Source organism: Alexandromys fortis, unplaced genomic scaffold, assembly GCF_014885135.2.
Source record: "Alexandromys fortis isolate MF-2015 unplaced genomic scaffold, M_Fortis_MF-2015_v1.1 scaffold_71, whole genome shotgun sequence".
Classification (NCBI taxonomy): Eukaryota; Metazoa; Chordata; class Mammalia; order Rodentia; family Cricetidae; genus Alexandromys; species Alexandromys fortis.
Window position 1 is genome coordinate 4,578,238 of NW_026067954.1, and position 12,889 is coordinate 4,591,126.

General features: G+C 37.1%; 1 protein-coding gene across 6 annotated transcripts in view; it reads left to right on the plus strand.

Annotated features, from left to right (window-relative positions):
* The window catches only part of Pias2 (protein inhibitor of activated STAT 2), an 88,563-nt gene that overhangs the window by 42,752 nt on the left and 32,922 nt on the right, over positions 1–12,889 (plus strand). For all 6 annotated transcript variants that reach the window (XM_050151571.1, XM_050151576.1, XM_050151575.1 and 3 more), the window contains 3 exons: positions 6,139–6,223; positions 12,518–12,568; positions 12,672–12,762. In XM_050151571.1, the coding sequence (XP_050007528.1) occupies positions 6,139–6,223; positions 12,518–12,568; positions 12,672–12,762 (227 nt within the window). The remainder of the gene's footprint in view (positions 1–6,138; positions 6,224–12,517; positions 12,569–12,671; positions 12,763–12,889) is intronic.

Consider the following 12,889-nt stretch of genomic DNA (forward strand, 5'->3'; position numbering starts at 1 on the left):
TCCTGTGTCCTTCCGTTTTATATTCCTCTCGCCTCCCAACCATATTCCTTCTTGTCTCCACCTTCCTAGTGCCTTTAGGTGTGTGACTCCCAAGTATTGGGATTAATGATGTGAGCCACCACCACCTGGCTCTGTTTCTCTGGATCACCTAGTGTAGCCCAGGGTGGCCTTGAACTCACAGAGATCCACCTGTTTTTGCCTCCTGAGTGCTGGGATTAAAGGCTTATGCCACCACCATCTGTCCAGGAAAGTGGTTTTTTTCTATTTAATAAACTTAATAAAATAAACTTATATTGGGCATTCCAAGTTTTGTTTTTTTGAAACAGGGTCTCTCAGTGTAGCGTTGGCTGTTCTAGAATTCAAGGCCATAGAATTTCACCTACTGCTGCCTCTGTGCTGGGGTTAAAGGGATGTGCCACTATGTTCAGCTGGAGATACTTTATTTTGGAAAGTAGTTAAGAAAGCCTGTATCTTGCTCATAAACAGATTATAATGCTAGAAATGTGTATAATCTGTTTTTATCGTTATCCTCAAGCTAAAATAATCTGTTCATATGTTTCTCTGTATTCATGTTTGTTACTGTTTCCATAAACAAATACTTTCCTTTTCTTCCATTCTTCTCAGATGATAAACATCAGAAACACAGGAAGGGAAGTTCTCCTAGGATCTCATTTCTGGTTCAGGCAGAGACATCTCAAAATTGGCCATGTCTAAATGTATTGTTTATTTTTTTTCCTATTCTCTATTTGAAAAGACTTGCAGTTGTAGGGCCATTGCGTTGTCTTCCTGTTGAGGAGGGTTATTATTCTTTTTCAGATAGCTGTGAGTCCTGCCCTACAGAGATTCTCACCAGGACAGTCTCTTAGTGCTTTTGGAAGTGTATATTCTGTCTTTAGATTATAGTTGGTCTGTTACCTTGGTGCTATCAGAAGTCTGCTGTACATTTACAGTTTTTGCTCACTTAGAATATTTTAGTGTATGAAATGTCAGGCACTATTCCTACAGTTCTATATACATCTCATCTTTGAGCATTTTACTTATATTTCTGAGTATATATATTTATGAAAGATTTAAAAATGCCTAGATGAAAAGTTGAGCCCAAGAGCATGAATATTTAAATTTTTGATGTTCAGTGAAGTTTAGTAACAGCTTCAAAGGCTTTGTGCTAATTTATTTTTTCTAACAGCATGTGTTTGTATTGTTTTTCTTGGTTCCTCACATTGTAATACTGTTTTTTAAATCCTTGCTAATCTCAAGGATTGTCATATTAGTAGGTTAGCTTCTTTTTATATCTTTTAAGTCTTTCATATTAGGATATGCTCAGTAAGCTCCTGAGTATGATCAAATGAATATAAAGTGATATGTTCATTATTGTTAAATCCATTAAAATGAATGACTTAAATTATTTTAATAAATAAAAACACAAACATATCTTAATAACTCAGATAATTAATGAATATTAATTTGGAGGTGGCCATGTAGTCTAATCGTAGGGAAGGTAGAAGAAATATGAGATGACTTTAGGGAGAATGTTATGTAGTTTAGGAGTTATTAATAGGGAAAAAGGAAAAACAAAGCTGGGCAAGGTATACATTCCTATAATTTGGGAGGCTGAGGCAAAAGGACTACACAGCAAGACATGTCAGAGAGGGTGTGTAAAACTGTATAGCAGGGTTTTGGACTGGAACTTATGGTTCAAGTACTTCTCTAGCACGTGTGAGGCCCTAAATTTGATCCCCAGAACTGAAAAGTGAGAAGATCAGAGTAACAACTGAGTATGTAGTTATGATTAAGTACTATAAATTATGCTCAGATTTTGTATTGCCCTAGCTAATGGGGAATTCAATTAAGCTTTCTTATAGAGACTTGAGGAAACTTATAATGACACACACACACACACACACACACAATTGGAATTTATGTCAAGAAAGGAGAGAGCTTTTACTAATCAAAGAAGTTGAAATTGTAGTGGATAATTGTAAAACCAAATAGTGAAGAAAGTAATTAGGCTTCAGGAGGCTTGTGAAGTATAGGTTTGCTAGGAAAAGAGCCAAGATTGTTGTTGATGGAGGGCTGTATCGAATGGAATTTAGACATGGCTTATTCAGACTTGGGAGCCTATAGCAGAGGAATGGTGATGGAGCTCATGCTGAAGAGGACTAACTCCACGCATGTTCTCATGGGAACTTGATGGCGTGGTAGACATGAGCAGTGATGTCAGTAAGAATGGGCAGTGACAGGGAAGAATACGTCAAACTATAGGACTCTGGAAGATAAAGAATACTGAAGTCAAGATTAGGACTTCTGGGAATTGGACTATTAGTAGCTATTTCCTTCTTTCATAATTCTGACGTCATTTCACTATTTTTCAGATACAAGAAATCTCAATTCTTTGACCTCTTTAGTTGACTTTTTTAGTGGTTGGTTATTAATATAGTGATGACATCTGTTGTTTGGAAGAACCAAATTATCAAAAATATAGTTTGATATTTTGATAGCATTTGATAATATAATGGCCTTATTTTCTCCAGTTACCATTGTATGTAAATATTAGCCTTTGTTTGCATCTTTATAAACTTTTGAACTTTAATACCACCTTTTATTTCAAGCAGTGTTTTTTTTTTTTTTTTTTTCCTCAGCTGGCTTTTCGAGACAGGACTTTGCTGTAGCTATTGTCTTGGACCTAACTCTTGTAGACCAGACTGGCCTCAAACTCACAGAAATCCGCCTGCCTCTGCCTCCCAAGTACTGGGATTAAAGGCTTAGCCACAACCACCCGGCTTTCAGAGTGTATTCTCGTGTGACTCATCAGCATTCCATCTCTATTTCCTTTCACCTTGTGAAACTGAATCTCTGAGCCCATAGAGCTGCCATTCTCCATTTCTCCTCCAGCTTCTGACAGCCACATTTCTGCCTTCTTAACTGATTTTCACTATAAGTACCTCATGTAAGTGAGATAATACAGTATGGCTTTTGCTACTTATTTCACAGTTAATATAATGTCCTCCATGCTTGTCCTTACTTAGCACTTGAAGCTGCAAACCGCTGTGTAAAACTGCCTTTTTCTTGTCCACTTCTCTGTCTGGACATGGGGTTGCTTTCACAGTTTAGCTGTTATGAATAATAATACTTTCATGAACATGACAATAAGTATCTCTATCCAAAAGTAGAATTGTTATATTATATGGTAATTATTTTTAATTTTTAGGCAACTACGGTACTGTTTTCCACAACAAGTACACTTTCTTGCTCTGCTGTGGACTCAGATTTGCATGAGAATTTTCTCCACACCCTTGCCAAAATGTTCTGGTTTTTGGGAGGAGTGTTTTATTTGGATAGTAGCCAACACAATGGATATAAAGTAGCATAGAATTAAAGTTTTCACTTGGATTTCTCTAATTAGGAGTAGTAATTGAGAACTTTTCATGTGATTATTAGCTATTTGGTACATTGTTTGGAGAAAAGTTTTTTCAAATTCTTTGCCTAGTTTTGAATTGGGCTACTTTTATTTTCATTGTTGAATTTTAGGAGGACCTCATCATGTCTTCTTTCTAACACCCATTTACTTTTGATTCAGAGATACAATCTAATAAAGAACAAAAGAGTGATCTTTGATGACAGGTGCAGTGATTGATGGGGATGGAAGCCAAGCACAGTCTTAGATGATGTAATACATTAGCTCACTCACTATTTCAGGTTAGCCTAAACTGAGCCACAAATTACCTATCAGACTTTAAAATTTTTTAAAGTTTTATGTCCGTGTACCATATGCATACCTGTTGCTCATGGTGGCTAGAAGAGGCCATTGGATCCCCTGGAATTGGAGTTACAGATTGTTGAACCTCTATGTAGATGCTGGGAATTTAACCCCCGTCCTTTGGAAGACCAACTAGTGCTCTTAACTGATAGCCATCTCTTCAGCCCCTAATGAAACTAACTATTACATCTCTTTACAAACCACTCCTAACCTGAGTACAACTTCTAGAGAGCAGTCTTGGCCAAAATACAAGCCAGCTTAATACAATATGTCAATATAATACTTCCAGAGAATGGACTGGATGGCTTAACAGACTTTATATTTTATTTAGAATATTTAACAAGGTATGTTAAGATGCTAATTTTTTATCTATAAATATTTTACCAAGCCAGAGTCATTATTGTCAAGTAGGTGGCAAAATGCATATAACAGACAATAGCTTTTTTCGTTGAAATATTTTATTTATTTACTTATTTTGAGACAAGGGTCTCATAATGTAGCCCTGGCTAACTTGGTAGTCACCATGTATATCAGGCTGGCCTTGAACTCACAGAGTTCTGTTTGCCTCTGCCTTTGAGTATTAAAGGTGTCCACCATCTGGCCCAAATTTTACTTTTTTTGAGTGCATGCGGGTATCCTCAAAGTGAGAAGGAGGTCTTGGACCTTTTGGAATTGATGTGGATGTTAAAAGTCTAACTTTGGTCCTCTGTAAGAACATCGAGCACTCTTAACAACCGTACCATCTTGACAGATCCCTCATTTTCCTCCCTCTCTTCCTCTCAAAGACTTAATACAGATTACCAGAAATATACACCTTCACATGTGTTTCACATTTGGTTTATAAAACAGTCATAAAAAGTAAAAAAACTCATATTAATTGAGAAAGATTTAAACTTTTATGTTGTGTGTGTGTGTGTTTGCACGTGTGCGTGCATACACCTCATTTTTACTTTGTTGTTTTTTGGGCACTCTGCACTTGTGTTATATGTTTTCAGATTTATGACTAGAGAAACCCAGTGCTTATACTATTAAATAAGATGGAAACACTGTATGTGTTTACTTGGTTCACTTTGTGATAGTGATTAGGTTTAGGGCCTTGTGTGTACTAAGCAATCATTTTATAGCCTCTGATCACTTTGTGGTCACTTGCAGTATCATAATATGGGTTATTGTATTAGATTTGATAGTTAAGAGGTCGTGGATGAACTTAACAATTAACAGAGGAAAAGGGAAAACCATACAAAAGGAACAGAAGAGCAAGAAGGAACTGAGGAAGTGGAAACTCTTACTTTGTTTTATGTCCTGTAATTATATCGTGTAATGTAAAGCAGCTTCACATGTAATGTTTAAACAGCCCCTCTCTTTCCTCATTTTAGAGATAGTCTGAGAAAATATTAGCATTATTATATTTCTAAGAAGCATAAATTCTGCAATAAGGTGTGCATGCTTTTTATTCAATAAGTTAGTATTTTTCTTGGTTTGGTATGACTGACAAGGAGGGCCTTTTGACTTTAGACATTTTAGTTGTCACCTTGTTCATGATCTGGGATAATTACAATACTAACATACAGACGTTACTTTTGCTTTCTCTTGGGTGATGTTGCAGTATTTCATGGTCAGTTCCCCTTCCTATATGTCAGTGGGCTCTGTTATTTATTTATTTTTGGACAGGCCCTCTGTAGCATTGAACTCAGTATATGGCCCAAGGTGGCTTTGAACTCAGGATCCCCTTGTCTCAGCCTAGTGAGTGCTAAGATTGCAACCATGTGCTTCCGTGCTTATAATGAACATTAGGACATCAGTGAATAATGAATTCAGCAGTATTGACATGTTACAGTTCTTCGTGAAGTTATCAGTACATTTTAGCTTTTAATAATGTAGTTTAACAGTGTGACTTTGCCATGTAATTCTTTTTATAAGCAATTTATAAGGTTATCTTTTATAAGCAATAATTGCTTTTTACCACATTTACCTAAAGTTCTGAAAATTTGGATTTTCTTTTTGTTGTGAGTAATTAAATATAAAGTACTGGAATAGGAAACAATAAAGAAATTACTCAAAATATCAGTTTTTTGTATTACATTACTGGGAGAGTTTTTCTGACTCATGAGATAGTCTGGAATGAAATGTCATCTTGAATGATTTTATTGTATTTTTGACATCACAATATAGTTAATGTTTTAGAATACTGAATGATCAAGTATTCAAAAGTAAGCTCATTTGGATAACTACTTAGAATTAAATATGAATGCAATTTCACACAATACTGAAGTTTAGAGTTTTAAATTTAACCTTGAACATTCCAGGATTTAGCCAACACTTTCTCAAGTTCCTGGTTATTTCAGGTGCTTATTTGCTAATAAATTTTTTTCCCTCTTCAGTTCAAAGCAGTATTCAACGGTTTCAAGAGAAGTTTTTTATTTTTGCTTTGACACCTCAGCAAGTTAGAGAGATATGCATATCAAGGTAAGAGGAATATTTTAAATACATTTTCTCTCAAAGGTTATGTGTGTATCTTCTAGAGTTATCTTAATAACTGGGTGAGTTAAATAGAAGTTTATTCCAAGGTTGAGGTATTGATGTTTTGTTACTCTAAAAGCCTTTCCTTGGGGCTTATACATTTTCCTGTGTCACACATGAATTTTTTCTGCTGTAATACATTCCACTATACAATATGACAGTGTCATGATGCCATGTCTGTTACCTTAAGAATTTTAATTGCATCGATAATGAGTTACAAATACAGTCATATTGTGAGTGAAGACTTCCATGTATAAACTGTGGGGCTCACATTTCAGTCTATAAAGGTTGACTATTACTTTTTTTAAAAAAAAACTTTTTTATACATTTATTTGTGTGTGTGTGTGTGTGTGTGTGTGTGTGTGTGTGTGTGGCAAATGCCATGGTACATGTGTGATGTCAGAATATCAAGAATTCAAATTCTCTTCTGTTATGTGGCTTCAGGAACTGAACTCAGATCGTTAGGCTTAGAATCGAGTGCCTTTGCCACTGAGCCCTGTTGCCAAGTCCCAATTGGACTATTTCTTAACTAATATGAGTATAGTTTGACAAAGATTAGTCAAGTAGTAGATACTGTATATTAGAAAATGTTGTAACCTTTGAATTAAACCTCAAGCATCTTTTAGTCACATATGCCAGAATATTTTTTTGTTTTATTTGTATTTCTGGTGCTTGGAAACAAACCTTGTATCTTCTGTGTGCTGGTCAAAGGCTCCTATCACCCTCAATATTTCAAAGGGAAATTTTATTACAAATAGGGCAGCATAATAAAAGATCTTGTGAAAATTGGGCGTGGTGGTGCATGCCTGTGAGCCTAGTTCTCCAGAGGTAGAGGCAAGAAGATCAGAAATTCAAGGCCAACTTTGGCTACAGGAGATTCTCTTTCAGAGTAAAAATGAACTTGATAATAGCCTAAAGATAAAGTAACTAAACAAACATTTTTGAGACTAAATGTGAATAACATTAATGATTCTTGGTTAAGAACAAAAGCTGAACTGGGCATGGTGGCACTTGTCTTTAATCCCAGCACTCAGGAGACAGATCTCTGTGAGTTGGCCAACCTGATCTACATACTGACACTTTGTCTTAAATAGAAAAGTACTGGCCAGGTTTATGTCAACTTGACACAGGCTAAAGTCATTTTGGAAGAGGGAACTCAAAAGTCCCACTAGATTGGCCTAAGGGTTTCTGTGGTGAAACACCATGTCTAAGCCAGCTTTAAAAGGGTCTTGTTTATGTTTCAGAGGTTTAGTCAGTGATCATAGTGATCATCATGGCAGGAAGCATGTAGCCACTGGAGCAGAAACTGGTAGCCTGATTTGTAGGCAGAGAGATTGGAGGAGGAAAAGAGGGAGACAGACACAGGGTCTTGAAATCTCTAAGGTCACCCTTTGTGACGCACCTTCTCCAGCAAGGCCACACCCACTCTGACAGCAATGCACTTCCTAATCCTTCCCAAATAGTTCCTCTAGCTGGTGACAAAGCATTCAAACCACCACACCTGCAATGCATTGTCTTGATTGCTGATTGATTCAGGACAGCCATTTCTCTGGATGGTGCCACCCCTGGGTGCAGTTTGTAGGTACTGTGAGAAAGCAAGCTGAATAAGCAGTACTTCTCTCTGGCCTCTGCATCACCGCCTGCCTCCAGGTTCTTGCCCTGATGAGTTCATTCCCTGTCTTCCCTCAGCAGTGAAATGTTGTTACTTAAGAGTTATATGCTGGGGCTGGAGAGATGGCTCAGTGGTTAAGAGCATTGCCTGCTCTTCCAAAGGCCCTGAGTTCAATTCCGGGCAACCACATGGTGGCTCATAACCATCTGGAATGAGGTCTGGTGCCCTCTTCTGGCCTGCAGACATACACAGACAGAATATTGTATAAATAAATAAATAAATAAATAAATAAATAAATAAATAAATAAATAAATAAATATTTAAAAAAAAAGAGTTATATGCTGGATCCTTTCATGGTTCATGAGCATGCCACCCATTAAACCTTGTTATGAAGTAGGCACATTACCCATCCGATGTGAGGAAAAAAAAGGTTATATGCTGAAATAAACCCTTTCCTCCTCAGATTGTTAGGGTCATGATGTTTATCAGCACAATAGAAACCCTAAGACCACAAACCAGTAAACCACAAAACCCAGAATAGTTCAGGGAAAAACTAGCTGTTCAGTCACCCTCCCTGGCCTAAATATTAAATACCCCCAATCAGGAGAAATACCGTTGTTAATCTTGTCAGTTGGATGGAAAAAAGAGGTCCTGTGGCATTTAATTTAGGTGAAAAGAAACTCAAAGTCATTTTCTTTCTCTGCAAAAGTGCACTTAAGAGATAAAAGGGAAAGAGAAGGGAAGTCTGTAGTATGATCATTTCCGGCTAAAGAGGGAGTCATTTTGCAGGTCCTCGGGAAATGCACAATGGTTCAGAGCTTGCTGCTCTTGCAGATAACCCAGGTTTAGTTTGTAGCTCTCACCAGGTTCACAGCCAGCTGTAATTCCAGTTCCAGGGTTCTGGTGCCTTACAAGCATACAAGTAGTACACTACATAAGTGCTGACAAAATACTCAGAAAAACAACCTTTTCTAAAAGGGTGAGAAAAGTAGACAGTTGTGTTTGCTGTTAATACATTATTCATGGCCTTTTTCTTTCCCTTGTGGCACTAGGGAACCTCAGAGGTGGCTAAGCAAGTGCTCTATTGCAGGGCAGCACTAGCAGCCATCAAAACTGCCTTCTTAAAAGACTGAGCATTAGAGAACTGAGGGTTCGCAGGTTAAATTACGTCCTGGGGCCATCGGGAAAAGTAGAGGGAAAATTTGAAATCAAATGAGAGGTCTTTTATTACCTCTTCCTTAAGAATGTTTTTGAGATGTGGCATGAGTTGTTTTTTTTTTTTTTTTTTTTTTTTTTTAACAAAAGAGAAAAGATACTGTAGCAAGTAACTTTGGGAAATTCTGTGCTTAACATATATGTATTTATAGACAGATATGTCAGTCCTTATTATGTAAGTGTGCATTGTTGAGCTTCTAAGTGATTATATCCACCTAACATTTGAAAGTGTGTAGATTTGATGATTAATCATAGTGTTTTAATTAAAATTACATAATGTTTTTTGTTGTTTGGTTTTTTGGTTTTTCAAGACAGGGTTTGTCCTGGCTGTCCGAGAACTCCATAGACTAGGCTGGCCTCAAACTCATAAAGATCTACCCGCATCTGCTTCCCAAGTGGGATTAAAGGCATGTGCCACCACCGCCTGACAAAATTATATATCTTAAAAAAAACTCAAGGTTTTATAATCTATAAAGTTTGAGGTTTCACAGGGTAATGTTTACATAAATAAACTAGTTTGTAATAGTTTTGATATATTACTAAGCCAACAAAGAAAAAGTACATTTTATATAAAAATGTATCATTAACATCTATCTAGTGATAAATCTTTGCTTAAGGTCAACACTGAGTGATTGCTAGGGACAAGGCGAGATATGGAATGACAATCACTTTTTCACATCTGGTTGTGGTTTGTTTTGTTTTATGAGTCATAGTTTCTCCATGTAGCCCCTAGCTGTCATGGAACTCACTCTGTAGACCAGACTGACCTTGAACTCACAGAAATCTACCTGTCTCTGCCTCTTAAATGTTGGGATTAACGGCAGATTGCAGTCTTGTTAATGAACTGAATTATTTAAATAAAATTTCCATTGGCACTGCAAGGTGTTATATTAAAAAAACTAATTTAGTCATGGCAGATGATTTGCTGTGAGGAGATACGATCACTGTTAATCTTTGTGTCTTAGGAAGCTTTACTGAGTTTGTGTGTGTGTGTGTGTGTGTGTGTGTGTGTGCCTGCATGTGCACAGTTATAAGTTGTTGCAAGCTACTTGAGCTATCTCTCCAGCCCCCAGTAACCATGTAATCAAAAAAAAAATCTGTTTTTTTTCCCTTCCCTTTGGTGTTTAAAAACCTGCGTTGCAGGCCTTCTTTGTATTTTGTCATCTGCAGCTCCTCTCACCTGTTTTCTGTGCCTTCCCTCTCTTGGCTGGGGGATGGCTTCCAGTCCCCTCTCCTCCAGCGCTGTGCATTTTGTGCCTTTCTGCAGTCGCCTCTTGGCATTTCTTTTTCATGTGCTCCCAACCTCACAAAGTTCTCATCAGTCTGTCTCTGGTTCAGAATCCCCTCATGCTTGGAAGCACTAAACAGAAAGAGAATTATTCTTGTACAGTCGCCATGTGTTCTAATTTGGTTGTGGCACGTAGCTTGATCTTTTAAGACAATTAGATTTCCCTTTTTCCTGTAGTAATTGTCACATTTTATTTTGGTTGTATCTACTAGCATGCATCTTTAAGGATAACTGTTTCATTTGCCTTTGAATCTTCAGGTCCAAGAATGAATTGTTTGACTTGAGTAAGTGGAATATTTGAATGATTTAATCAAGAATTGCTTAGAAGGGGTCAGTAATATATAGAATATTGGAGTATTTTGAAGAAATGCTTGAGGAAGATGTAAGCCACCTGAAGAAAGGGAAGCAATTGGAACAGGAGACAGCTGCTTACACTCCTGTGCCCACCTTAAGCCCAGGCATTTATTTGAATGACTGTGTTTGAGTCATCACAGTAACTTGATGAAGTGATTTTTCTGTCTTTAAATGTAAAGACATTGAATATAGAAAGGTTGACTCGTTTGCCCCAGGTCAGAAAATTTGGGATTAGGGAGTTTAAGTAGTTACTGCCGTGCCTTCCAGGGAACTACAGAATAAAAAATAGCGAGCAAGGTAAAGGCTAAAGGACTACTCTAATATTTTTCCTGGTACAATCCAACATGTAGAACAATGGTTAAGAGTGATACTTCATTTTTATCAGATTTTATATATTGAATTTAAAAGTGTTCTTTTGAGACAGGGTGTCATATAGGCCCAGGCTGACCCAAAGCTGATGGTTAGCTAAGGATAACTTTAGATTTCTCATCTTCATACCTCTGTGCTGGGATTTTAGGCATATACTACCATGTGTGTTGGCTAGTTTTTCGTTTTTTGTTTTTCTACGCAAGATAGAGTCATCTGAGAGGAGGGGACTTTAATTGAGAAAAATACCTTCATAAGGTTGGGTTGTAGGTAAGAGTGTAAGGCATTTTCTTAATTAATGACACTGTTCCATGGTCTCTGCATCACATCAGCTCCTGCCTGAAGGTTAACCATCTGATATGGATGCCGGGAATTGAATCTTGGTGTCTGGAAGAGCATTGTGTGCTCTTAACCATGGAGCCATCTCTCCAGCTCATGGAGATCTTGTGAAAATGCAGATTCTAATTGTATAGGTCTGAGACAAGACCTGATATTCTGCATGTTTAATCGTTTCCTAAAAAATAACAGTTCATCTTCAGTATAGACTCCATTCTGATACTAAATATTCCAGAAATAATAAAAGATTCTGTGTTTGTGGTTTGATACATGGTTATGAAATTACCCTTATTATCATTTTGAAACTGTAGGCATTAGTTTTAATTCTATGTTAGAATCACCCGTGTAGCTCTAAAAGCTATGATATACTCAAGCCAATAAGAATTACCTGATGAATGAAACTGTAGTATACAAAAAAGTCTCCAAGTGGTTTAGAATGTTCAATCAAGGTGAAGAACAACTAAGCATGTAGATTAATTTGGTAAATTTCTCCAGAACCTAGAATGTTCTTTTCAGGCTAAATTTGTTATGTATTAAAGCAAATATTGTATCACCAAAGTTCCCATGAACTGAAAATATACCTCAAAACTGATGTGAAGAATGATTAGTATGTAGGAGTTATAATTATTGCATTGTTTTTGTTTGTTTGGTTAGTGTCACTTTGAATTTTTTTTAAAAAAAATGTGTGTGTGTGTACATGATCACCCGTGAACTCACTCATGACAGTCTGTGTGGTTGCTGGAGGTCAATGTTAGTTTTCTTCCTCTGTTGTCTCTACCTTGTTCGTTGAGCCAGGGTCTCTCTGTGAGCCTGGAACTTGTTATTCTAGTTATACTGGCTGGGCAGCAAGTCTCAGGGATTATCCTGTCTCCATAAATCCTGCCCCCTGCAAGGGTTGGGATAGGGTGGGTGTAGTTGCTCACTGTTGAAACAGCACCCCAGCTCTAACAGGGTGCTTGGGATCTGAACCATTGCCTACTGAGTCATGTCCTCAGCCCTTGGTCTGTGAAATTTTATTGTTCTTTCTTAATCTCTTCCCCCCCCCCCTTTTTTTTTTCCTTGCCAATAGGGATTTTTTGCCAGGTGGCAGGAGAGATTATACAGTCCAAGTTCAGCTTCGGTGAGTTTGATATTTTCCTAATTGCTATGTGCATTGGAATTTTAAACATGTAAGCATGTTTTGGTTCCCTAACAATTTTTTATTTATGTTTTTTTAAATACAGACTTTGCTTGGCAGAGACCAGTTGCCCTCAAGAAGATAACTATCCCAATAGTTTGTGTATAAAAGTAAATGGGAAACTCTTCCCTTTGCCTGTAAGTTGCTTTCAGTTCACCAGATTTTTATGTAAGTTTAGTGTAAACACTGGCAAGGGTGGGAACAGTGACAACTTGGTACTAATTAATATTTCTAGCCTCCTTTAGAGACATGCTTATAACTTCT